This window comes from Lissotriton helveticus, chromosome 1_2, assembly GCF_964261635.1.
Source record: "Lissotriton helveticus chromosome 1_2, aLisHel1.1, whole genome shotgun sequence".
Lineage (NCBI taxonomy): Eukaryota > Metazoa > Chordata > Amphibia > Caudata > Salamandridae > Lissotriton > Lissotriton helveticus.
In genome coordinates this window covers 103097779-103124166 of record NC_136058.1, presented here as the reverse complement: position 1 = coordinate 103124166, position 26388 = coordinate 103097779, and the positions used below count along the sequence as shown (strand labels likewise).

The 26388-nt window shown below is 42.7% G+C and overlaps 1 protein-coding gene across 12 annotated transcripts in view; it reads right to left on the bottom strand.

Annotated features, from left to right (window-relative positions):
• DOCK7 (dedicator of cytokinesis 7) overlaps window positions 1-26388 on the bottom strand; it is an 870736-nt gene that overhangs the window by 145101 nt on the left and 699247 nt on the right. For all 12 annotated transcript variants that reach the window (XM_078669468.1, XM_078669501.1, XM_078669509.1 and 9 more), the window contains 4 exons: window positions 24433-24567; window positions 21239-21391; window positions 19870-20028; window positions 15901-16001 (listed from right to left, as the gene is read on the bottom strand). In XM_078669468.1, the coding sequence (XP_078525594.1) occupies window positions 15901-16001; window positions 19870-20028; window positions 21239-21391; window positions 24433-24567 (548 nt within the window). The remainder of the gene's footprint in view (window positions 1-15900; window positions 16002-19869; window positions 20029-21238; window positions 21392-24432; window positions 24568-26388) is intronic.

Here is a 26388-nt window from a genome sequence, read left to right as displayed (position 1 = left end):
CTGGCGTCAATTTTAGCTGGACAATGTATACAACAATTCAGAATTTTAAAGGCAACCAGAGACATCTGGGACACAATCCCGCAAGGCAAACACAGTACTGTACAGCTCTTATAAGCCATATACAAAACGTCACATTCAGTTAAAATCAAAAGGGAACAGGAAAAGGATTGTGCTAAGGAAACTGTAGATAAGGACTTGGATAAGCCCTATGAAATTTAAAGGAATGCCTGAGTAACATTAGGTTTTGTCTGTACCCATTAAATATGTTACACAGTATCCATGCTACACTTGGGGTCCTGCATAAGACTGACTAACAAATAGAATGAGTATCTTCAGTGCAATGCCCCCGAGGCAACCTTCTTCCATCTTGTATGGTCTTGCCTTCGAGACTACTTACTGGATTATTGTTAGATGGATACACACAACACATGGGTCACTTGGTTCAACTGACAAGTGCAAGAATGTTTGGAGTATCCCTGTTTAAAACAGAGCACAAAATGAGAAACAGTTTGATTTTGCTTACTCTGTGGCTGGGAAATTTTAAGATAGCTTTCACAATGGATTGTAAGGCAGGCCACTCGAGTGGGAGTTTGAATCAAGGATATGGAGGCATGGACACAAGCTGAGGAAATTCGAGTTTAAATGAATTGCGTTGATAACATTGCAGAAGACTGACAGACTATGGGTCACATGTTCCCTGAGCTCATCTGCACCTATAGAATTGTGTTTCTATTGAATGGAGTTAGTATTTCTGTCTGCGTTGTCCCCTATGGGGGGGTTGATGTGCCCCCATGTCTAATGGTGTATTTGCAAATATTAAGGAACTAAATAACATTTTAGTCTCACAGTGAGGCTTACTGTCAATCTTTCCCTGCAAGTACACCCACAAAACCGGACACTTGAAAATGCCTGGAAGTCACTATTTCAGTGCATGTCTGCTTTATTGTTTGCCATCTGTGTTTGGCTTTTTGACCCTGCTATTTACTTAAAATAATAGAGAATATTTTGTAAAAATAAAAGAAATGTCTAAGTGATATTGTTGAATCAGTTTTAATGAGCTACTTTAGGGATCACTGTGATATTGCTACTCAATATATCCAAAAAGAAACACCAGCAGGTACACCCCTGTAAACTTTGAAATAAAACTTGGAAGGTGAGATGTAGTTCCGCATTTCTATACCAATTTGTGGTGATGCACATACATTAGCGTACACATTTTCTGTTGGTCCACTTGTGTTATTATGGCGTCTCACTACACTCACTGTATTTTGGTTCAGAACTCCATATTTTTGGAGTCTAATTCAGTACAGACTGGATTCCACTTTCCTGACAGTTCCTCCACCTTGTCTGTTGAGGTTTTGAGTACAATACATCTGGTGGTGGACATGCTATTGTGAGTGCTTCATCAGATGGCTGGGATGTAAGGTTTGATCCACTCGACATCTTTTGGGTATTTTTTCACAATTCCTTTCTGTCTTTATTGTGTATCAGTCTTATTACCACATGCATAAAAATCTTCCATAATAACTTTCTTTGGAATAGAATGACTTGCTCAAATGTATTACCCTAATTCAGTCCTTGCTTTTAACCTTGCACATTTGCTTCACCTTTTCCCCACAGACAGTTCTTTCAGCCCTGCTCCCACATTATATTCTGCATTATTTTGACTGATGGCTACCTTTTGGCCACGACTGCAAATCAAAAGCATGATAATTGCGCCCTGATGAAGGAATTTCTAAGCAGTGGTACTTTCCGAAACGCGCGTCAGCGCTTTTCTTTGTTGTTGTTTTTTATGTTATATTTGTGATTTGTACATATTTTGGCCTTATTGCTTATTGTTGTGTATTATGTTTGATGTTTTCTGTTTGTGTAATAGTAGGTGATTTGATTCTCCGGTATGTGTTGGTTCAATCTGCCACTCGGTTGTTGAGTATATAGTGTGTTCTTTTATTTTGCAGTCATTTGTGGGCTGTGTCTATGTTTCATGAGTATTTATGTAGTTTGTATATGAATATGTTTTCATTATTTGTGTTATATTTTGTAAAAAATGAATTTTTCTACCTCTCCTTTTAAAAAAAAAAAAAATGATGACAAATAAATAAATGGTATTTGAACTGATCTGTGGGTGATTTCTTATTATCCTTGGAGCAACTGCCATTTTTTACACATATTTGGGGACATCCTGTCAAGTTCTTAGTTAGAGTCCATGAACATTTTTCCAGCTATTGATGCCTTTTACACGTGATGTGAGACATGGAATTTAATGTAAAGAACTTGTATCTTTAAATGGAGAAATAATGGTTGTAAAAAACGAATCTCTTTTTTTTAAACTTGTACAAATAATGTTTTAAACTGAATTCTTGGAGTAATTTTATATATTATTTTAAAATACAGGTTGATCTCACATATGCTTTTTGAGAGTTAAATTTACAGTCTTGATAAAGACGGTTTAACCAGGACAATACCATCGGAACGCGTCCACGCTGTGATACTTAATCTGTGTTGTGGGTTGGCACAATAGATAGTAAATAACTTCTAATATATCGAGTTCCAGCCTTAATGCTATTTGAACACGGATATAGTTTATTGACGACAAAGTGTATTGTCTTTTATATACTCTCCTCTTTCCCCTTTTGTATCTGTTTTATCTCTCTATTTACATTTAGTCTTGTGCCAATACTATTGCTGCAAACTATTAGTACTACTGTGTATAGATAAGAAATAGATGTGATTAGATTCTGTGTGACATTTGTTTTTTATTATGACAAATAGTTTTTAATGATTTTAGTAAATTGATATGTACAAATTCTATTACCACATTTGCGTGTTAGCAAGCTATTTTGAGCAGATACCCCTCCCTTTGTGTTCTATTGTATTGCGTGGTACGTGTGATTTGGATGAATGTGAACAGTGAGCAATATACGGTCCACCAGAGGATAAATTATTTTTTTGAGAACAGAACCATATTCCTTTGGTGTAAAAGGGGTCCCTTTCATTTGTTTCAGAGACAACAGAATCATCCACCAGCTCAAACAGAATGTTTTGAAGAAATTTTCTGGTCCCTTTGTAGATCCATTATGGCTATGTGTGCTATTTCTGAAAACTATCAGATGGGAATCGAGGGAAAATGCTACAAATTTGATTTTAAAAACTAGATGAATTAGTACTGAGAACAAAAGCACTGGAATTTCGAGGTAGGTAGATCAGAAATAGTCATCCATTGTTAAGTTCTGGCAGCCACCCACTGGAATAAACTCCCCCTGAATCTGCGGATGGAGCCATCCGAAAGTCGCTTTCGACTTAAACTCAAAACTCACCTCTTCCCCAGTCATTAGTAGAGGGCACGGTGTGGCCGTATTGTGTTTTGCCGTTTTTATCTGGGCGTTCTCTATGTAACTCATCCACAGCGCGGGGACACACTATTTTAAGTGTAACCATGCGCTCTATAAATGATTTTATTATTATTATTATTATTATTATTAAGTTACATCACACCAAGGGTGCCATGTCTGAGTGAATGGATATGACAAAAAATAGGACTAGGATGAAAAATTGTAGACTTATTAACATTTTGTAATTGTATAAAGGAAGGAATAAAAGAGGGTCTATCAATAAATTTGTCCAATTTTATTAGCAATGTTGGCATTGTTAATTTGAACAGAGTGTGAAGAGACTCTTGCAGCTATAATCCTGTGTAGGAAGCTGGCTCTGTATATACTATACCAAAGTAAAGTATAGTGTGCATAGAGTGCAGTGGAACACCAAAGGTAGGCAGAGGTAATAGCAGCTAATACCTCATTCTCTATCTGTGATAGTGTGGGCGAGCAGTTAGCCTTTATCAGAGGGTAGTTGTAAACATTTATTGTACACACTCAGGCAAGAAATGGTTTTACACACTCAAAGACTGAACTCAAACCAATTTGTGTGTATAAAAAATATTTTTTAGTTGTATTTTATTTTCTAGAACCAAGCCAGGCCTGGTACAGGTAAGTATAATACTTTGCAAGATTTATGCAGTAAATTACATCCGAATGTAGGTTCAATGTAGTTGGTTGATTTACAGATAAGTCACTAGTCAAAATTACTAATCAGTTACTTTGTAGATTACAGTGTACGTTACTTCTTGGATTACTTTTTAAGTTAATTTTGCTACTCAGTGTGATATGCCTAGATATCACACTGGGACATTTCCTGGACAAAAGGTAAGTAATTCAGTTTTTACACACTTGAAGTTTCTTAAGGATTGCATACAAATCAACTCCACACTTAGATGATTTTCCCAGAATAGCAGTCAATGCAGTCTTATGTGAGAAAACAGTGTTATCGGTTTACAGATAAGTACTTGGTCTTGGGAGTTAGTTTCCTGGGATTTGAAGCAGGGTTCTCGAGGGTCAAGGATGCACTCTCAAAGCCCCCTTAGCAGCACTGGGGCAGCCAAGTGCCGAGGCCCAATGTTATCCAATGGGGGTTAGGGGGCCTCCAGTTGGTGGCTGCTCACGACCAGGCCACAAGGTTGTGGGAGCAAAGCTCCTAATTTAGGCTCAGGTCAAAGGGGGTTCCGATTTGACACACAAGGTGCACCCACAGCGGCACAGGGGCGTCCGGGTGCAGGATGCTGATTTGGAGTTGGGTGCCCTGTGTGTTTCAATGGGGAATCTCTGGTTGCATCATACACTGCAGGCTCGGGGACGAAGTTCTTCTGGAGGTGACCACTAGTTGGAGAGGTAAGTTGGGACGTCTTGGGATGCAGAGACACCGTCGGTTGGGCCACACAAGGCCGTGGGACGTTTGGTGCAGGGGTGTCTTTTGGTGTCTGGTTTCTCTTACCGGCTCCGGTCTCCCTTGGGGGGATCCTCCAGAAAGGGGCTGCAGGCATCAATTGGAGACTTGAAGCAAGTCAGGGATCACCAGATCCCATGTCAGGATCGCCGGGGATACCTCCTCGTGGTGTTGGGCAACTCGAACTTGTGCCGTGGGCGTAGGGGTGCAGAGTGGTGCATTAATGTTATCTTTAAATTTACTTGGCAAGATTTTGTAAACTTTGTATTGCTGCAAAAATTGAGGAACTGCATATTATTCTTCAGTAAACACACATTTTGCTCATCAATCATGTTACATGTGTAATACATTTTAACTACGAAAAATGGATCAGAAGCCCTTGTTTCAAATTCAAGAAACTGATTTTGCTATATTGAAGCAGCATTAATAATAATACAATGATAAAATTGGTTCTGCCTCAAACAGAGAGAGGCTGGTCAAAGCGGGGAATGCCGAAGGTGATATTTCCCATGAAGTCGGCTTTTGGATCAAGCCGGGTAGAAACAGGCTGGGTACGACAAACGGGCTACAGGGCACCTCTAAAGTACCAGTAAAGGATTACGCTGGCTGGCAAATGGGCGGGGTGGGAGGGTGGGCCGGGGCAGCGAACATAGAGGAATGGGCTGGTCACAGGACCAAGACGAGGGATGAGCAGCACAAAATGATGGACGGTTATTGGACGTTCGCTGAAGAAGGGGGCTCTGAATGGGTGCTTGGCACAGGGGAGGCGGGGTGTGCATGATGTGAGGGCCCGGGGGACAGGTAAGAGGCTGGGAATAGGTGAGCGGTGGGCAGGGCGCGATGGGTTGGAGTTGGCAGACAGGGGCCGGGCTGGGGAGGAGGGCTGGCTGTCAGCGGACTAATAGCTGCTGGAGCGTGCAGTGTTTGTATTTAAATGTCATATAAAGGCTGAGGCAACAAGCTTAGCTGGTTCCCTGCCACTGGCTTTTAAATTTAACTGTCTATCTTGTCCCCTGCCGTCTGTCTGTCTGCTGAGGCTCCTGGGTTGAGCGTCATGGCGAATCAGTTGCAGTGCCTGGACGACCTGCCTCCGGTGCACCTCTGGCCCCGGCAGCGGGACGAGGCTGCCCTCCTGCAGCGGGACCTGTACAGCGAGGTGCAGCGGCTGGTGGTGGAGCAGCTGCTTGCCGGGGGCGGAATGCCTTCTGGGCTTTCTTGAAGAAGGAGAAGGTGGTCGCCTTCCTGTCCGAGGAGGAGATCGATGCCATCCTGGCCTCGGCCATCCCGCAAGGCGCCAAGGATTGGGCCGATCTGTCCCTGCTGTCCGCCACCATGGACTGCTCTTCGGACATGTATTTCCCCGACGTTGCTGGAGCTCGGCTGGCCCGCATTCTGTGCCGGGTCCTACCGCCGAGTGACGCAGGCCGAGGTGCACTTCCAGCCCAACTATGGAGGGTGCAAGAGTGCATCTATAGCTGCAAGGACGCAGTGTGCAAGCTCATCCGGGGGGCTAAGGAGCTGAGTTGCGCAACTGTGTATGTTTTGGGGGGGGGGGGGGGGTTGTAAACGACCCATTGCTAGGCTTGCAGAGCACCAGCATTAAGGCTGTGACATCAGGTGCCGTGACACCTGGCAACACCTACATGTTTGGGGGGGTTTTTAAGGCAAAACTAGGAGCGGGGTTTCCATTTCCATTGCTTGCATTAGGGCGCCTGGCAACCTTGCAATGACATTCAATTCAGATTCACTGCCTCCTGAATTCTGAGCCTGGCGCAGCCATAAAGAGTGCATCGGGTGCAGTGGCACCAGGGACAAGTGATATTAACGGCACCGTTGGCCTCAGTACAGTTATCTTTAGCACCCAAAGTGAACACGGGCGGTGCACATTTTGCTTACTTGCATCAGGGAACATGAACCATTGCTACACTGCAGTTCTAAGTAAACATTAAAGTGCTTGAATAGTCCTTGTGCTGACAGCTGCGTGCCGTTGCACAGCGCAATAAATGCCCTGTGCAAATATTGTACAATACAATATTATGCTCTCTGGATTTCAGAAACATGGAGGTTAAAGGCCGCTGCTCCCAGGTTCTAACTTTAGTGTAGAGTTTTTTTGCCCTGTTCACTGCCATTTAATTGAAATCTAATGCGAGCGACGGCCAACGGTCACTCGCAGCACCAGGGAGGGAGTGCTCCCGGCCACACGGAAGGGGTCAACAGTGTGCCTATCAGGGCTTCACAAAGTGTCAGTGGTAAAATTTGTTTTCATATGCTTCAACATACATAGCATCCAGGTGTGGCATTACGATGATTGCATATGCTTTATAACATTCACTGGGGAGGCTGTCCCCGCCAGAAGCCTTCCCATTTGGTAGTCTACGTATAGCGTCTGCCATTCTTCAATTGTAATTGGCTGTACAAAGAAACTCTCTCTGTCCAGGTGAGAACCACGCCAGTGCTATATCTTCAAGATATGTAGCAGTGTCCTCCTCTCTCGCTGCTCCATGTGGCCCATACAGCTGGCCAAAAAACTCAACTAATTGGGCTAGGATGGCCTGGGTTTAGCTAGTTTTGAAGCCAAAGAGCGTCCCGGCCTCCAGCCTTCCCCACATGATCGTGCTGTCCATCTTCTAGACATATTCAGCACTTCTTGCTAAGCTGTGCTGGCATATTCTGTGTGGTAATCTCTAATTTTGGCCAATATTTTACTGTCTGGGTTCCGCGCATACTGTTGTTCTGGTGTTTTCAGTGTGCTTTCAATGCTTACCAGCCATGTGCGTAGCGACATCAAGACCCCTGCCTGCACACCCATGCATTCTCCCTGTATAGTAGCTTTGAAAGCCTCCCATAATGCCCCAGCCTCCGTCACGGATCCCCCATTTTCTTGGAAGTATCTTATAATCGCATCTCCTATACGGTCTCTGAACACCCGGTCCAGAAAGGATAAAGCCTGCAGCCACCATTGGAATGGCGGACGCCTGTGTGAGGGAATTCAAAGTCCTACTAAAACTGTGGCTTGATCCAACAATGTTCTAGCCATGTGGGTCACCTCCACTGTCCATGAGCACACTTTCTGCGACCCTAACCAATAGTCTAGTCAGGACCATGTGTTATGAACTGCCGATATGCATGTCCCTTCCTTAGTGCTTGGGTTACGTGTCCTGCACACATCCACCATCCCAAAATCAGTCATGCTATTGCGCATTACCTGGGCTACCTGCTTCCCTTGCCAGTCTGTGGTGGTTGATCAGTCTAGCTCAGGATCGACGTACATGTTGAGATCTCCCCCCACAGCAGCACCTCCGCATGTAGGGTGTTTAGACGCCCATATTTTAGCATAGAATTCAGGCTCATCAACATTGGGGGCCATAGGTTTTGACAATTGTCACTCTAGTGCCTCTCAGGCATCCCTGAATTATAATGTATCTCCTTTTATCATCCGTTTTGGAGTGCGTGAGTGTGAAGGGGTGCCTCTCTTCACAAGCAAAAGTACTCCCCTGGAGTATGAGGAGTAGGATGAGGCAACCCTCTCTGCTGCACATCTAGGTCCTATTTTGAGCTCCGCAGATCTCGCCAGGTGCGTTTTCTGTAGTAGTGATATTTGTATCTTGTTACGATCTAGGTACGGCAGGACTTTTCTGGTTTTCTTTGGGTTGTTAGGGCCTCGCACATTCCAAGTTAATAGTCTAAATTGATTCATTTGTCGTGTCCCTATACTTAGTTTTGCATTTATTGTCTATGGGTGGGTGTGTGAATAGGCTACAGGAGAAGGAGACGCATTGTGGTCTAATATTATGACGTACTGCCCCTGCAATAACAAACTCCAAACTCTCCCCCCACAAACTTCAGCACCCTAATCATGCTAAAGCCATCCCATTTACCCTCAACAAACCAACAAATTCTCATTAACATTCTGGGTGCAACCTCTGGGGGTAGCTAGAGGCCGTGTTCCCCTCCAAGTGGTTAAAGGTGGCAGAGTTCCAGTATTTACACTGCACAATATGGCGAACATCATCTATAGGGACATCTATTTATTTTATTTATTTATTTATTTATTCAGAGTTTTATATAGCGCGAACAAGATCCTTACGGATATCAGAGCGCTTCACAAACACAGGGCAGGGTAGGGGCAGAAGGAGTGAACAGAGACAATGGGAGCAATATAATAGTCACTAACATGGTGGGGTAATAGTACAATACATGACACATATCACAATACAATCAAGTGAGCAAGTAATATAAGACGGCACAAGTCATTGATCCCACTACAGGGGTGTTCATGTGTACCTTGGGTGTGTGGATGGCTTATACCAAAGTCTTAGTGTAGCGAAGACACTGAGTGGGGGCATCTGGAGAGTGAATCAACGTGTAACATATATTGGTAGTGACAACATCAGGTTAGAAGTATAGTGCCAGAGGACAAGGTGAGCAGTGATACAAAGCAATGCAGAGTCTCTGATCCAGCAACAATCATGTTCAGGAGATCTTGGCCAGAAGGATGTTTTTCACCTCTTTCTTGAAGAGTGCAGTGGAGGAGATCAGCCTAGTTTCAGGCGGGAGCGCGTTCCAAATCCTGGGTGCCATTCCAGAGAAGGAGCGCTTGTATGTTTTCTCTTTCCGGAATCTACGGGGTTTCAGGAGTAGGTTTTTTGTGCTTCTATTGGACCTCGACCCTCCTGAGATAGACAACTTTTGAGCGAGGTAGTTGGGTGCATTGTGGTGCACGGCCGCGTGTGTCATAACTGCAATTTTTAGCTGTATTCTGGCTTCAAAAGGCAGCCATTTTAGAGACTTTAAGTCTGGGGATATATGCGAATGTTTTCTTGAGCCAGTAATGAGTCTCGCGGCAGCGTTCAGGGAGGCTCTTAAGGGTGCTGTTGTGGATAGCGCGAGTCCGCTGAGGGCCACAATTCCGTAGTCTATTCGAGGGATGACTAAAGCTTGTACAGCAGTTTGGAAGTCTTCGGCAGGGAGGAAAGGTTTAATTTTCCTCAATGTGTTGATTTGGAAATTAGCTGCTTTTGTGGCTTTGCTAACGTGCTGCTGCATGTTGAGCTTGGCGTCGAGTGTGATGCCTAGGGATTTCGCAGAGTCCACGATGGTAGGTTGGACATTGAGTGCTGTTAGATTATTGAGCCATGTTTGGGTGGTGGGAGTTTTCGTCGGGGGTGAGATGAGTAGGAACTCGGTTTTCAGAGCATTTAGTTTGAGGTGATTATCAGCCAGCCAAGATTGAGTGTTAATAAGCGTGGAGTTTAGATGTTTGATATCTTCTGGAGATTGTAGCTTTAGGTAGAGTTGTGTGTCGTCGGCGTACATGTGGAATTGGACATTGGAAGCTTGGAGCAAGGTGGCGAGCGGTTCCATGACGAGGTTGAACAGTGTGGGGGAGAGGGAGGATCCTTTTGGGACGCCTAGATCTGCAGGCACAGGTGTGGATAGCACATTGTCGATCTTGAACTTCTGTGATCGATTGTGAAGGAAGGACGAAAAACATTTGAGAACAGTTCCCGATAGACCCATTCTAGTGCTTAGCAGCTCCAGCAAGCTCTCATGTTTGACCGTGTCAAATGCTGACGAGAGGTCAAGAAGGATGAGGAGGCAGGACTCATTGCGATCAAGAATTTGGAGGGCGTCATCAATTATGTGCGTCATAGCTGTTTCCGTGCTATGTTTCGCTCGGAAGCCTGATTGATGAGGGTTGAGGAGGTCAAATTGGTCAATGTGTTTAGTTAGTTGTAGTTGGACACATTTTTCCAGCAGTTTGGCCAGGGTGGGGATATTGGTGATGGGCCGGTAATTGTTTAGGTCAGACGGATCAGCTGTAGGTTTCTTGAGTATAGGCGTGACTTGCCCCACCTTGAGGGAGTCCGGAATGAGGCCTTGTTGCAGGGAGCTGTTGATGATTTTGGTCCAGAGAGGGAGGAGCAAGGGGATGAAGTCTTTTACAGCATTAGCAGGTAGAGGGTCTGTGAGGTGATTAGAGGGCTTCAAGGTGCAGAGCAGTTTGCGTATTGCTTCTTCCGAGTAGGTATCGAAGTACAGCCAAGATGCCTTGTTTTTAGGTTGAGTGTAAGACATTCTGGTGTTGTTGGGGAATCGGCTTACATCCAAGATGAGGTCATTTCTTATGTTGTCAGTCTTTAGCTTAAAGAAAGCAGAGAAGGCTTCACAGTGTGGGGTGTCGCCTGTTGTGCTGTTTGATTGTAGGGGTTGAGCCTTTGTTTGGGTCTTGATTAGTTCGAACAGCTTTCTTGGCCTGTTTTTTGCTTGGTCCAACTGACGGCTAAAGAAGTCCGCCTTTGTGCGCTTTATTTTCCTGAAGTAGGCATTTCTTTTGTTCTTAAGCCTTTTGAGGTGTAGTGCTGAAGGGTCCGATCTCCAGGTGCGCTCTGCCATTCGCATAGTACGCCGGTCGTCATTGAGTCTATCATCATACCAGGGGTTAGAAGTTTAGGTGGAGACTCTCTTCAGTTGAAGTGGGGCGACTTCATTGACTACTGTGTTCATAGAGTCAAGGTAGTGGTCCATCAGTGTTTGAACATCCGAGGCACCTGAAGGGGGAAGGAGGAGATTGCCGATGTGGGGAGGCAGGGTAGAGGGGTTAAGGTTCTTCATGTCCCTTTTCCATGTTTTGGATTTGATTGGTTGAGCTGGGATAGGTTTCACTTTTTCATTGATAAAAAAGGTGATAATGTGGTGATCAGACCAGTCGCAGGGTTGAATCGCCTCCAGTTGTGTTGAGTTCTCTTTGGCAATGATGAGATCGAGTATCGAGCCTTTGTCATGAGTTGGTCTATCGTATATTTGGGTGAGGTCAAGCGCATTAAGGAAAGTTTTGAGACTATTCACCACTGTGTCTTTCTGATCGTTCCAGTGAAGATTGAAGTCACCCAGGTAAACTTGGGTTGTCTGCCGACCGGCATTGGAGGTGATCAAGTCCATGAGTTGTTGGGTGAATATGAGGTTGTCACCAGGCGGGTGATAGATGAGATGTAAAGCACAAGCTTGTTTGCCCTCGCTGGTGATGTCGAGGCAGAGGAGTTCACTGGAGGGGAAGGAGGGGGGGGTGATTTTAGTAACGGAGAGGTTGCTCCTAAAAATGCATGCAATTCCCCCGCCCGTCTTGCCAGGAGACCTGTCCAGCCTAATGATGTGATAATTGGGGGGGACTAGTATGTCCATAATCGGGGTAGAGGCTTCAGTAAGCCACGTTTCCGTTAGAATGGCTAGGTCCAGATCCCTAGCTGAGACGAGATCAGCGATGTCGGAGGAGTGTCTCTGGGCCGATCTGCAATTGAGTAGGATGCCTTTGAGTTTGGGAGAGAGAAGGGTGGTCGAGCTTTCTAGTGTGAGGGGGACTTTTCTGAGGTTGTTAGGGACGGAACCTCTATTGTTGAGTGTTGGGAGCCTCAGAGGGTTTGTAAGAATTGTGGGTATGGGGATGTGTGTGTTGGATATGTGTTTTACCGGACCTGGGCCATAAGAGTGTAGTAGAGAGCATAATTCACGGTCCGACAATGGGTTGAGGACACGCCGGGGGCGGTGGGCGTTAGTGCGAACGGGGATAGTCGGCCAGCGCGGGTGTCGTTGGAGGCGAGGGTATGTAGAGAGGGTGCGTCGTTTGTAGGGTAGAGGGATGGTGGGAGGTAGACTGGGCTGTGAGGAGAGAAGCTCTTTGATTGCGTGGACATCTTTTTTGATTTGTAGAATATCCTCTTTGACTTGCTGGAGGGTGGATAAAGTCTGGTCAGGGGGTGGATTGGGGATGGGGTTTGTGATGAGAGCCATTGGAGAATCGTTGAGTAGTGAGTTGGGTGTGGGTGAAGTAGGTGAAATGGGCGGTAGGTGGGAGGCATAGGTAGTGACGTCAGTGGGAGACGGTGTCGGTGGGTAAAAGAGTGAGTGAAGGCTGAAGACAGTGGGGGAGACAGGGGGGTAGTGGGGGCTGAGAGTAGGAGGTGGGAGAGAGGGGGATGCTAAGGTAAGGGAGGCGGTATGTTCTGTATCTTTTGTTGGGAGGGTGGGAGTGTCTTGGGTGGGAGTGGGGAGGGAGCTGGAGAGGGAGAGGTGTCCGCCGTGGGGGGGATGGGAGTGGGGGGTGGATAAACTCCAAATGGTGGTGTGTTCAGATGGTGGCGTGTGGGTGAGAGTTATTGTGTCAGGTGTGAGAGACTCGTGGGGAGGGAGCTGGGGAGGGGGAGGGGTCTGCCGTGGGGGGGAAGGGAGGAGGGGGTGGATCTATGATCTGCTTTCGCATGCTTCTCGTTATAAATTCTGAAATGCAAAAAGGATACATTACACCTCCATTGGAACAGTACTATCTTTTCAGGGTTAGAGTGCTTGATTCCATCCGCCGCCGTATTGCTTGTGTTCATCTATTGAAAAGCTGTCCTCTCCTTACGGGTTCAGTGTCCGGCTGGTGTCCCCTTACCTCAGAGCTATGTTCAGTGCGACCTCGTGTCCTTATATACCTTTGTTTCTCCTTCAGTTCTAGGCCCTTCCCGTGCGGTGCTGTTGCCAGCTTGCATTTTAATGTAATCCATCGCCGCTTTGGGAGTAGTAAAAATCCTCTGTTTATCCCCAAAATCTATGCGCAGGCACGCCAGGTATAATAGAGTATATTCTCTGCCTGTAGTTTCTTCTTCACCACCATGAATTCTTTACGTGCTGCCTGGACTGTCACTGTGAAGTCTAGGAAAAAGGCAGCACTATTGCCCTGATATTGTATGGTTTGCTTCTCTCTTACCAGCCTTAACACTGAGTCACAGTCTCTGTAGTTTAGCAATTTGCCCTCGATGGGGCACGGTGGCACACCCGGGAGGTGGGAAGGGGCGTGTTTTTAGCATTCTATGCGTCCTTTCAACAATCATGAATGAAGACAACTGCTCAGCCCCGAAGATTTCTCGCAGCACTTTTTCCACATACTGCTCCATCCGGCCAGTGTTAGTTAATTCCGGTGATGCGCAGGTTACTGCGGCGTGAGCGCGACTCTTAATCTTCATTTTTGGCCAGTATTACAGCTAGCACTTTTTCCATGTTCAGGCATTTTGTGGACACCGTTTGTAGGCCGTCTTCAGTCGCTGACAAGCGCTGCTCTGCCTCCCCTTTGCTTGTCCAGCTTAGCCACCATATTTTCCATGTGTTTATTTAATGCATCAATTTTCCCATCAATTGATTGCAGACTTTGCTGCATTGTTAATAGCGCAGCTTCTAGTGCCCTGGCTCCCTGAGGGGCGGGGGCGGGGGGGCTCCTGCTCAGTGCATGCTGGTATGTTCTAGATGGCCGTTTTGCCTCAAACGTGAGCAGTGATTGCGGTTTCTCCAATTATCCAGGCACTCCAGACTCTCTTATCTGTCAGCTAGCAGACAGTGTTAGCAGTCTGGCCTGCCACACGTTGTCTCCTCCCAAGGGCTCGGCTGAGATGCCCTGCAGTGTTTTATGTCTTCTCGGATTAAGGAGTTGTGTCCCCAGTCCTTTGTTTTGTTATGGAGAAAATTACCACATGTCCCTACGTGTCTTGGGCACCACTTACTTTCAGGCTGGTGTTGATGTTTGAGTGTTTTTGGCCACAGTTTTCAGACTATGGCTATCGTGTTCTTGTGCTTTAAGCACTCCACCAGCCAGCTGCACTGAATCGCCATCCAGTGCCCAGTATATTTTCCTGCTCAGGGCCCTAGTGCGTATCATAGACCCTGCAACCAGTCTCTGCAGTCTCTCTGTCCGAAGTGCTGGATAGTTCTTTTGCCTCGTTCTTTCCATTACGGCCTCTAAGTAAACTGTGTCGATTCCTCCCCAGCTGCAGTGCTGCTCATCCTCCGCAGTATTTTAGGCAGGCCTCTAACCCCTTCCTCTATTTTGGTCACCCACTGTGCTGTGGGCCGCTCACCTCCTTTATTCCGTTGGAGACGCCAATCTACCGCTGCTGAGTCCGTGTCAATCTCTGCTAGCTGCGTGGGTCCTAGAGCTTCCTCCACATGTCCCCGCTGGATGTGGCCTGCTCCTCCTCCTCAAACGATGCGGCTTGGTGGGATCGTCCCCGGACCCACATCGTTCTCTTCCCGGGTTGCACTTGCTGCAGGGGTTCAGGATGTCCTGCGCTGATGGGATGGCGCACCAGCCAGGCGGGCACCAGTTCCACCATTTCAGCTTGAGCACCGGAGGCGGGTCATCGCCATTTTGTTCAGCAGTCTGCCTGATCGCGTCCGCTACCCATGTCACATTTCTACGCTATCTAGCGACTATCCGCAGTGCTATTTATCTGTCGCATCACCCGATGTGTTCAGGAACGACATGCCCAGCTTAATTGTCCTGATTGGCAGTAATGTCATAGGATAAATTAAGGATTATTTCACTCGGCCGGCAGAGCAACACCAGGGTGCGGCCATCTTGCCGTGGGCTCTCTAGCGCCCCCAAAAGGGAGGTTTTGTGCTTCAACAAATTATTGACTCTCTGTCACTTAAGGATATTGTTGTTCTCTCTCTATGAACGCGGCTATGGATGTCCAGTTTCGGAGGAGCCATGGTTAGGAATCCATCAAGCCTCTAGCAATCAACATTCAAATTACAGTTGTCAAAAACTTGCTACAAGTGAAGATACTAGTCTTCTGATAGGAAACCTAACGCACACAACATTAAATAGTCCTAATTCAACCTATTCACTTAGTCACGAGTGAAGAATGGAAATGTGAATAAAGAGCACAGGTATTTGTTACACTGGCATTCACTGAAAGGGCTGTCTTTGGATGCCACAACACATGGCCTCAAGATGGCTGCCAAATACAACAATGGATCTCATGAAAGTCTTATTTCTAAGGAGAGTGCCTGAACGGGACTCGTAAAATTCTTGCAACAAGCAAAGAAAGAAAGGAAGCATATAATCAAAATGTAAGTAAACATAATTAAAAGAGGGCAGCTGTAGCTAGAAAATGAACAGTGGAATCACTGCTATGAGACAAAGATCTGTTGTCTTGTTTACAAGGTGCAGGTATTATTTGAGTTAAGAAAAACTCCATAAAATCTGAATCCTATGAAGAGCTGATCGTCCTAGGGGCATGAGTGTCTTAAAAAAACCAATGAATTGTCTGAAAAACAATACTAAATTAACCAATATATTCACATTACCTGTACATCAGATCAATGAGCATCTCTGGATCCTCTTGGTGTTCTTTCATTTTAACAGTGTCTGAGAGGATCATATGAAGATTGAACACAAGGTCTTGAACCTATAATAAAATGAAACTTACTAAAGAAACATTCTAAGCAACATCAGAAGCATTTTAGGATTCCACTTTACAATCCAATCCAAAGCAACCGAAGATTGGCTATAAGGTGCTAACAACGTTAAGGCATTCAAGCTGAAGGAATGTATATTATATACTAGAAACACAAGGAGTCTCAGTATACTAAATCACCAAACCAGTGTGAGATTTGTATTCGCCTATAATGGTGTCAGTAGAAATGGGCTTTGCAGAGCTTAGTGGGAGATAAATGCTTTCCACTGTTGCCTTAACTAGAACTGCCTAGAGACCCATGCTTAGAGCGGTCCATGGGAAAGAAGGTTGGATAGGCAAGAAAGGACATTATGCTTTCCCCCGAAAATCTGTATTACATCTATTCTGGTAATTATTAATCCGGATATAAGAGCTACAAACAACAAAACGGTTGACAAAAGTGAATTTAAGCCATTTTTCCCTATTTAAAAACGACAATGGTCTAAGTATTGATTCCTCCAGAATACTTTGAATGTGTACTCACTGTGCAAGGTGGATTAACATAAACGACCTCAAGTTAAGTGGAGAAAATTTTTAGATAATATTCTTTTGTAAAAAAAACATATAGTGGAGTCCGCAGTGGGGGCCAGAAGAATTATGACCCCCCCCATGCGCCACAAGAAATTTAGGGATTGGGTTTGGCAATCAGCTTTCTTTTACTACTCAAATCAATCAGGTAGATGAGACCTGCTTCTATATATTCACACTTCCATGAAAAATCCTTCCGATTCCCACCTCCTCCTCTTCTCAGACCATAGTGCAAGCACTATATTCCCGTCTTGACTACGTAAATTAGCTATACTTAGGTCTTCCACAGTACCCTATTCAACACTTACAACGGATTCAGAATGCAGCCTCTTGGTTGACCCCCAGATGTGTGCAAATTAGCACCTACTTTGAAACTCTTCCCTGGATTCCAATGCAAAAGCGGATCACATTCAAAGACTTATGCTTATGCACAAAGCTTTGAACAATGCTGGCCAATTGAACTTTTGGAAGAAATTTTTCAGGTATCTTCCTAGCCGCTAGCTTCGCTCTGTCTAACAGAACCTTTTGGTGGTTCCCAAGTTCAAGACTTGCTGACAAGGAGGAAAGAAAATTCCTCTTCCACCTATTTGCTAAACGCCCTTTCTTTTTGAGTTTAAAAAATCACTGCTCAACTAAAAACATGAATCTTTCAACTAGAAAAACGTTTTCAGCACCTTGATGTGTGCCAGAGACTGCTGGTGCCTGGACGCACTTTGGGGTACCAGCAATGCTTTACAAATTATATTTCATTTATTTGAATGCAAAGATCGTCTAGTAATTTGCCAAGAAAAAATCAGGACAGAATGCAAGTGGAGGACTCACTGGAGATGAGATTACATTATCTGTCTTTAATGCTTACTACTGAAGAATGTTCTACAAAATTAATGGTAAGAGACAATGAAGGGAAGGTGAATTATAATCCTTTCTGTGGGTAAGAGTATTTGTAAGCTAGAAATAGAAGTAGGTTTGAAAGGCAGTTCCAATTAATATTATTGATAGTTTCAGTTTGATTACAATCCTATTTTAGAATTAAGCTATAACAACAACAAAGGCTATGAATATATTCTTGGGGGAGTACTGAGTGCCCCATATCCCTGCAGGTTTTCCTAATTTATATCCTTTTTCTTATAATCCTTTCTGTGGGTAAGAGAAGCTGTGGCCTGAGCAGGTAAGAGCGGTGGGCCCGGTGGGTGGATTCCAACAGACGATAACGAGGGGGAACAGTTATTATTTATTTAATTTTCCCTTGTCATCGTCTATCGAAATCCCCCGCCCCACACCGGGCTCCACCGCTCTTCCTGCACGGCCACAGCTGTGTAAGAGTATTTGTAAGTTAGAAGGTCTGAAAGGCAGTTCCAATTAATATTATTGATGGTTTCAAATACAATCCTATTTTAGAATTAAGCTATAATAACAACAAAGGCTATGAATACATTCTTGGGGCAGTACTGAGGGCCCCACATCCCTGCAGGTTTTCTTAATTGATATTGCTTTTCTTAGATGTTTGACATGCTCTCACAGAGAACAATATGTTACATACCATTTATAATGCTTTTGAATTCCTTTTCACCTTCTCCTTTTATTCGTTTTTACGACCTCTCGGAGGGCGGATGAATCGTTGTTACTGTTGACTCACATTTTTATCTATTGCTATTGGGGTATTACCTGATACTTTTTTACAGTAGGGAGAAGATAGCATTCATAAACCTACAAAAGATACATCTGTTATTTGGTTGGAATCAATCCTTGCCGTATATTATGTCTGTCGAAGTTGAAGTATGAATCTGAGGTCTGGAAGGACCCTTCAGTTCACCAGAACAGAATGTTAAGTTTAGAGATTGGATAAAGGTCTAGATATTCAGGGGCTTAAATCGCCCATGAATCATAGGGATCTATTGCATTGGCTGCATAGGAAAAATACGACATAATTCTTCTACACAAGGCCCATTTTTAGGCTGAAGGTGAGAGTTAGGTAAACAGGCATTATAAATGTGATTTAGAGAAACCTAAATCCCAGAAAATACAACAGATCAGCAAGACTATCCCAAAAGCTAATCCCAAGAAATGCACACAGTAAGGACTCTAGCTACAAGTACTACATATTTGCATGGACTGCATTGTTTTTAAAACAGGTTTGATTTTGTTTTGCTCTTGGCATTACACTACATGCTAGAGATAAGTAAACACTGCTGTTCCGCCACAAGTATTTATCACAGGGCAACATTTCTTCCATGAGCATGGTGCCAAATATTAATGCACTTAACTTTGTGGGTCTATAAATGCACAGGTCTGCACCCCTTTAAATCAGTTCCAGAACAATTGCCCTGAGCCACTAAAGCCCAAAGATGGTTGAGCCAACAAAGAACAGAAGTTAACTGCAAGCCAACCTCAGCATAAAGGATTGAGTGCATACGATGGGCATTCTTTGAAAGGACAAATGTATCCATCAAAAATACTGTCACTGACGGAAAATAACTTACTCTTCTAGTTGCTATAAACCTAAACAGATTTCTGATCGTTTGAAAGATTTCCAAAGTGGTGCAGTGATGGCAGATCACAGAGGTCATGCATAATGCACCAACATCGTCCTTTACATTTTTTATTAATAATGAAATTAAGATCTAAACTCTACCCCACTGTCATGTGACTTGTGGCGATCCAAATTACACATTAGAACGCATCCCCTCCTGTTCGGTCAAGAATGAAAAGATATGAGAACTAGCCAAACTGTTATGTGGATATAATTATTATGGAGATCGGCCTGTAACACACCGAGACCCATTTTGCTTATTTCAAATTAGGGACTATTGTAGCTTTCAACCACTCGGATGATGAATAATAAGCAAATGGTGATAAAATATGAGCTGCTATTTACTTCTCACCTCAGGTCTTTTCAAGATTCCTATAATGCATTAGGGTAGAGACAATACAGGAATACAAATATCTATTTTATTGTAAGCTATAAAAGATGTTTGCATTTCTAAAAAAAATCAGATTGACTATTAAAGAATTTGAATAGTAATTTGTAACTTTTTAGCCGCCTGTCCTATCTTTTCTCCACATTCCAATAAGGCATACTTGCAAAAACATGCAGGGAAAAAATATTAAAGATACTCAATACTCTAACCAACCACTTCAATTCTGTTTAAATGTTACAAAAATATGTTTCCTCTTGATTCAGTTGTTTAATATCACATTTTCACATGGTCGGTCTGTTTTTAATTTGGCACAGATTAGCACAGACACGTTTTATTTACAGACACAATGATCACTATTCAGTTGAATGTGTAACCTGATCAGGAAAAGTTGTGTCCCGTAACTCCAGATCTTCTTCAGCATAAGTCAAAATGGTCTTCAAAGAACGCCTTAAAAACTCTTCATTAAATGTCTGTGATGTGCCCACCAAGGATGACAGTGACATAGTCACCTGCATTTTCACTCTGGCAAAATTCTGTTGTACAGTGAATCAACAAAAAAAGAAAATACTTTATTATGAATTCAGTATGCATTCTTCTAAATACAAACTAGTAATCATGCATCATAAATGAGGTGGGCTTATTGAATTTCTGTTTAAGAACATTTTGCTGCTTATACAAAAATAGATCTACTGACCATTTATAAATAATGGCAAAAATAGTTATTAGCAAGGTTACAATGTATTGCCCACAATTTGCTTCCCGGTAATCTCAATGGTCCAGAGTCTGCCAGATTTTAGATGATTCATCTCCTAGGTCACAAGCACACATAGGAGTAAAAACATATGGGTGCTTTAGTAAACCAACATATTCCATTGCAAGTGCAAGACACTAATAGCCAGCATAATAAATGTTGGTTGGGGCTTCATTTAGGGCTCTTCTTGGGTTGCAGCAGAAATACCTGTGCACAGCTTCTTAACCGCTGCTCTGAGACTTTGAGGGTTATATTTAGTTTTACACTTACTGTAGGTTTTATATAATTAGGATCATTTGATTTCAGCAGGCATGACATGTGTAAATTAGTCGCACTTAACATTTGAGAAACTTCAAATCAAATAACCAGAACTAGTGCCAAGTGTTTAAAGGCTCCTATACTCTCAAATGTAATCATTCTTCATCTTAATATGTATTTTCAGTGTTTCTCCTAAAACCAAGTTTCTCAGACGTATATAACTAACTATAAAATAATTATATTTTCAATGTAACATGCCTTAAAACTGGAAGCAGGACAACAAGGTCTAGATAAATATGGATATTAGAAAAGCCTGCATACTAGATGCAAGGTTGTCCACATAAGCATCAGAAAATCTGAGAAACTTGAGCTGAATACTCTGGCATGGCCATTTAAATGTGTACTTTTTAAATACTTTAGGGCCAAAGAGCATCACATACTGTTCTTTCATATTACACTTCATTACCTGCGTGTGGGCGTACTGTATTCTTTCAATGTACATCTTGTTAATGCAAAAAATCAAAAAAGCACTGAAAAATACTGAAATATTCACCTTACAAACAGTTTGAAAACCTAATGTGGGCTTCTTATTTGGAAGCAGCTGAAGACTAATCAAAAGTATCTACAAAGGGGGAACATTAACTCAAAAAAAACAAGTACTGTTGAACTTGACATAATATAGCACAGTATGGGTATAGTTTCTATCAAAGTTGTAATAATAGTCGTCTACATACATTTCCAATTTCAAAGTTTTGTCTCATCAGGAGGTAAAGCGAGGCGCTGGCATGTGATCTTATTGAACTGATGCTACTGCTGCAGTGTCGGAGCAGTCTTAGACATAGGTCAGCACACTGTTCTGTTTCTTCTTCGAACAGGAGCTCTGGAAACTACACAGTAACAAAAAAGTTAATTCTGGTAGCATACTGAATAAAAACACATTTTTGAAACAATGAGACATGGGAATGTCTTATATAAATCGCATCATAAAAGATCAGTTAAACAAAAGCAGCATGATACAGCTCAACATCTCACTTATAAGTGAATTATTTTGCATTAAACATTTCCTTTTTTTAAACCATTCAAGCACAGTTGTATGGCCTAAAATGGTTCCGGACGTGTGAATTCCAAGTCTCATTATTTTATTCTCAGTGAAGTCAAGCGAAACCTTTGAATGTCTTGGATTTAATTTCTGTTCGTCCAAAAATGAATACAAGTTACATATTCTGTGCAAAGAAAGGCTGAGGCCCATTTAAGTACAGACTAAATATCTTTAAATCTGTCTGTAGAAACATTTTATTGAATTAAATGAGATTGAAGGGTTTCAGCATGAGCACATGACAACTTCGAGTTCTTGAAGATGCTGCCCTCAAAAAAGGCAGTAATAGAATACAACATTTTCATGTTCCACTAAGGGAAGTTTTGAAAACTTCATGCATAGTACAAACAAACGAGTTGAGAAGGCCTAGAGAATTTTTAAAAAGGCAAAAAGCCAAAAAGACATTTCAGAAAGTTAATGGGTAAATACTGATATTTAGAGGGAGACGGGGGTCAGGGTGGTAATGCTCACTGAGCCATCCGCTTTTTCAATAACTAAGTAACAGTTGAAGCATTTCTGATGATGATTGGAATGTTGTTTCCTGTACCTTTATAGAACAGAGACAAGTACACCATTGTTAGATAACCTTCATTTGATTCCACAGCCTATAGGAGCTGATAACTGCCATTCAGGCCGGAAACACACTGTGGTGACCACGTATCAGGCACCATTTAACTGTCATGAGATCCATGTGTGTTTCAATTGTATTTTATATGTATTTATTAGTATTGCTAAAACCTGCATTTTTTTATTTTGATTTTTTGACAACACCCAAATAATCTGAGACTGTTTCACACCTCTTACTTCAATCTGGGGACTATTCATCGTTCTATAAGGCTGTCTTACCAAGTCTAGAAATAACTGAAAATGAAACGCATTAGTGTGGTTAGATATGCTGAAGGGTGCACTCATTATACATCGAACTATAAATGCACAGGGAAGTTGCATTCACCTATGTATTTCGATTTCAATTTATATATATAAAAACAATATCATGTAAACCTCAAATATTTATTTTAATAAAAGACACAGCATTGTCTGCATTCCTCCACATCGTTGGTTCTACAACCATGAATACAAACTTGGTTGTCTATGTTTGAGTCACCTTCTTAAGGCAGGACATCGCAAGCCATACTCATAGGCTCAGGAAACCATTTCATGCAGACATTACAATGTACTGACTTCTGACTTCTAACACACTCAGTTTCAATTCACTTTTAAATTCAACATCACAGTAGAAATACTCTACAAAAAAACTCCTATTTCCAGATTATTGTTTTTTTGTAAGTAATACCTAAACATAATATTACGTGTGCAAATAAAATAATTTTAAACAAATTAGTCTCTTTGAGGAATGTATGTCTGACAACAATAATGTAATTTCATACCACTCCACTTTTTTTGGTCCAAATACAAAGGTGTTCTTTTTACTATGTGTCAAAAAGCACGCTCTCCAATTCTGGTACTGTAATATACTAAACAAACTTTTGAAGAAGAGGTCAGTGAGGCCTCAAGACCTTATGCACTGCACCACTGCTGTATTTTATGTTCAGTCAGGACAATAAAGTCATTGAAATATTAAGTGCTTGGGCAATTTCAAGTAAGCAAGCATTTGGGAACAACTTCCTAAATCAGATTCGCTACAGGATCCCTTATCAAATGCTTCGCTTTTAATGCCTCAATGGGGTTGCCAATCTTATATGCGCTTTAAATCGGAATTACAAATCAGTGCTAATTGTAAAGCCCCCAGATATTTGCCAGCACGAATTTCGCCTAGTTCAGTCTTGTACAAGTCATGCACGAAAACTGCAAAAAATATGACTGTGCATCTTGAAATGAGGGAAAACACAGGCATATTATCCCCCCCTTTGAGGTGCAATTTCAGAATCATACAGCAGTTACGCATTTTAAATATCCTATTTGGCATATTTGTATTTACTGGCTGAGCAATTATCAGTCTACACTGTGGGAAACTCAGATTATGGACATTAACCTGTCCTGCTCTCAGATTTGTGTCTATACTATGTGAACAGGTCAAGGATAAGGCTTTTCTCAGCATGTAAGTAAAACAGGCATTGGCTAAATAACCGTTGGTGAGGGTAGAAAACTGCATGAACATTATATCGTAAAATGTGTATTATTCTTGCATTAGCTTTTTAGGTAGAACTGAAGCTTGCTTTAGAATTGAACACAATTTACGTGGAGCCGTGCAAATAGCAAAACCTATTTGTGATTACTTTAATTATTTCTTGAGCTGGGTATTGACTCACGTTAAAATGATGTGAATAAGCTAGCAGTCAATTCTGAATCAAAGCATACATTTTTAAATCAGATGCCTTGCTTCCATATTGCAATGATTAGTATGTCTGGAACAGATGGTCTCCTGACGTCAGGTGAAATGTTAGTCCTGAGTAATCCTGATAATCCTGAGTCTGATGATGGAAAGTTGCAGGATTTAAAAGTTATCACCCCTTAGTAAAATGATTTAAAGGACAGCCAGCATTGCTTGAAGAGCCCGTCTTGATCAGAAATGTCAAAAAGCAGGGTGGACGTTCACATAAGCTTAAACACAAGATCCCAACAGCAATCATTTGTGACCACCTGGAACAGAAGACTTGGTAACTCAAAATAATTTTCTTTATCTGACTTTTACATAAGTATGCCTGAGGGAGTGCTCATATTCCATGAAGAAATAATAGATACTGAAGACTACAGATCACCAAACCTCACATTACTTTGTTCACAGTTCGGTCGTCTTATGTACATTACATTGTCAACAAAACCCTGAAAGAAATTGCCTTCATAGCATAATATTCAACAATAAATACTCACCTTAGAAACCAGGGCCCTCTGTGTAGCAAAGCAATGTTGCAAATACAGTGCACTTTGATTGCAAGCCATACTATGCAGGAGAGATTTTAGCACCCCACCAAGTATACTTTCTTTGGATTCTGTCACAGAAACTGTCTGTAGAAGAAGAAGAAACAGATACACAATAAAGAAATTAATAAATAACTAAAGTTTGAATACTGCTGCAATGGCTAATCATTGCAGGGTACTGTAGCTAGTGTAGAGAAGAAAAAGATTCCACTTTCAATTATGCTGTTGTATTAGCAATTTCATTAATTAGTAAGTAGCACTGCAGAATCATTGTTCTGCTTTTAAGCTACATTTCCCATATTTACGAGGAAAACACTGCTGTAAAGCGTAATTAATTACCAAAATGACAGGTCTGAATAAAGCTAATTCTACACTAGGTAAAACTGGCATGGTAGACCTCAGAGAGGTTAGCAGACTTAAGAAACTAAAATGGTTTTCCTGCTGAAGTTACAAGACTTGTATATGGAGACACTCTTATGATCCAACAAGATTATGCAGTTCCTTTTAAAGATGGTCGATGGTCGAATAAGTGTGTATAGGCACAGTTTATCAGAGGGGGAATATGCTCCAATAGGAGCAAGTGCCCTCACACACCTGCATGGGTGTCATGCTTCATCATTAGGCAAGCTGCATGTCGGGCTGGCACTGCAAAGCCCGAGGGGGACCCACAGGGGGACACTTTACCGGAGATCTTTTTAGAGAACTGACATTTGATGAAGTGAAGGTGTGTGGGCTAATAGTGTAGATAGGTTGTGATTATGTGAAAAGGAAAAGAGTATTCAAATAGACTAAGTGATCCTCAGAGTCAAGACTTTTTTATGAATGAGTTCACTTGTGTGGTTAAAAGGGTGAATACTATTGAAGGATATAATGGTCCTAGATACCTTAGTGGGTCTTAATAGGTCAACATGTTTCTGGTCGGTTGTTGTAAAAAATGGTCATGTGGCAATTCTTTAGGACCTAAAAACTATCATAATCTAAACAGTGATAGGAATCACTGGGTGTGTTTCTCAAGAGGAGAATACCAATCACTCAACCAAATAGTGGCAAATCTAGTACCTCTAAGTAGGTAAAACCGTCCCACTTAGGGTATCGGTAATGCCCCGCAAGTAAAAGCACAGAGAATGCTAATTAGCGTAACGGATGCAGAATGGCACCCACCGCAAAACCTACCCACTGGCAATAGCGTTCACTATTTTAACCATACAAGTGTACTCATTCATTAAAAAGCTTGTATGCTGGACCTAACCACTCCACATCCCCCAAACTCTGCCTCCTCAATATCTGGGAGGCAACTGACCTTGCGCAGGCGGAATAGTCGTGGGCTACCATGGGATGGGCCATAGCCAAACGCAATATAGCTCAAAGGTGGGGGGCGGACGTGCTGCCACTGGTAAGGGATTGGGCTAATGATATGGACTATGCCATGGTTGCTGAAAAACCTGTGTTTAAGGGACGAGGGTGCCCCAAAAAATGGGACCACAAGTGGGGAAAGTGGAACAAATATATGGGCGATATTTGCATCTCTCCCACAGTGGAACTGAGGAGGGAGAGACAAACATTGATGACCAGGCTGGGAGAGATTGGGGAGACCCCCTCATCGATTAGCCACCACTAGGAGGTCTCTGTACTTGTACCTAATTCCTGTCTCCACATAATCACCCTCATGTAAAAATGTTGTACTGATAACAGACGAAATGACTCCCTAACACTGTCTGGATTCTGTCTTGCCTTGCCAATGCAGAATGTACATTGCCTTGTACCGATGCTTTTTGTTATTAATAAAAATTGTTTTAAAAAAAGAAAGGGGTGGTGAACCACAAGTATCGATATACCAGAACTTCAAGGAAAGTTGTCTCGGAGACCCTCAACCCCACATTCACAGTTTACGGTGTATATTATCTCCGC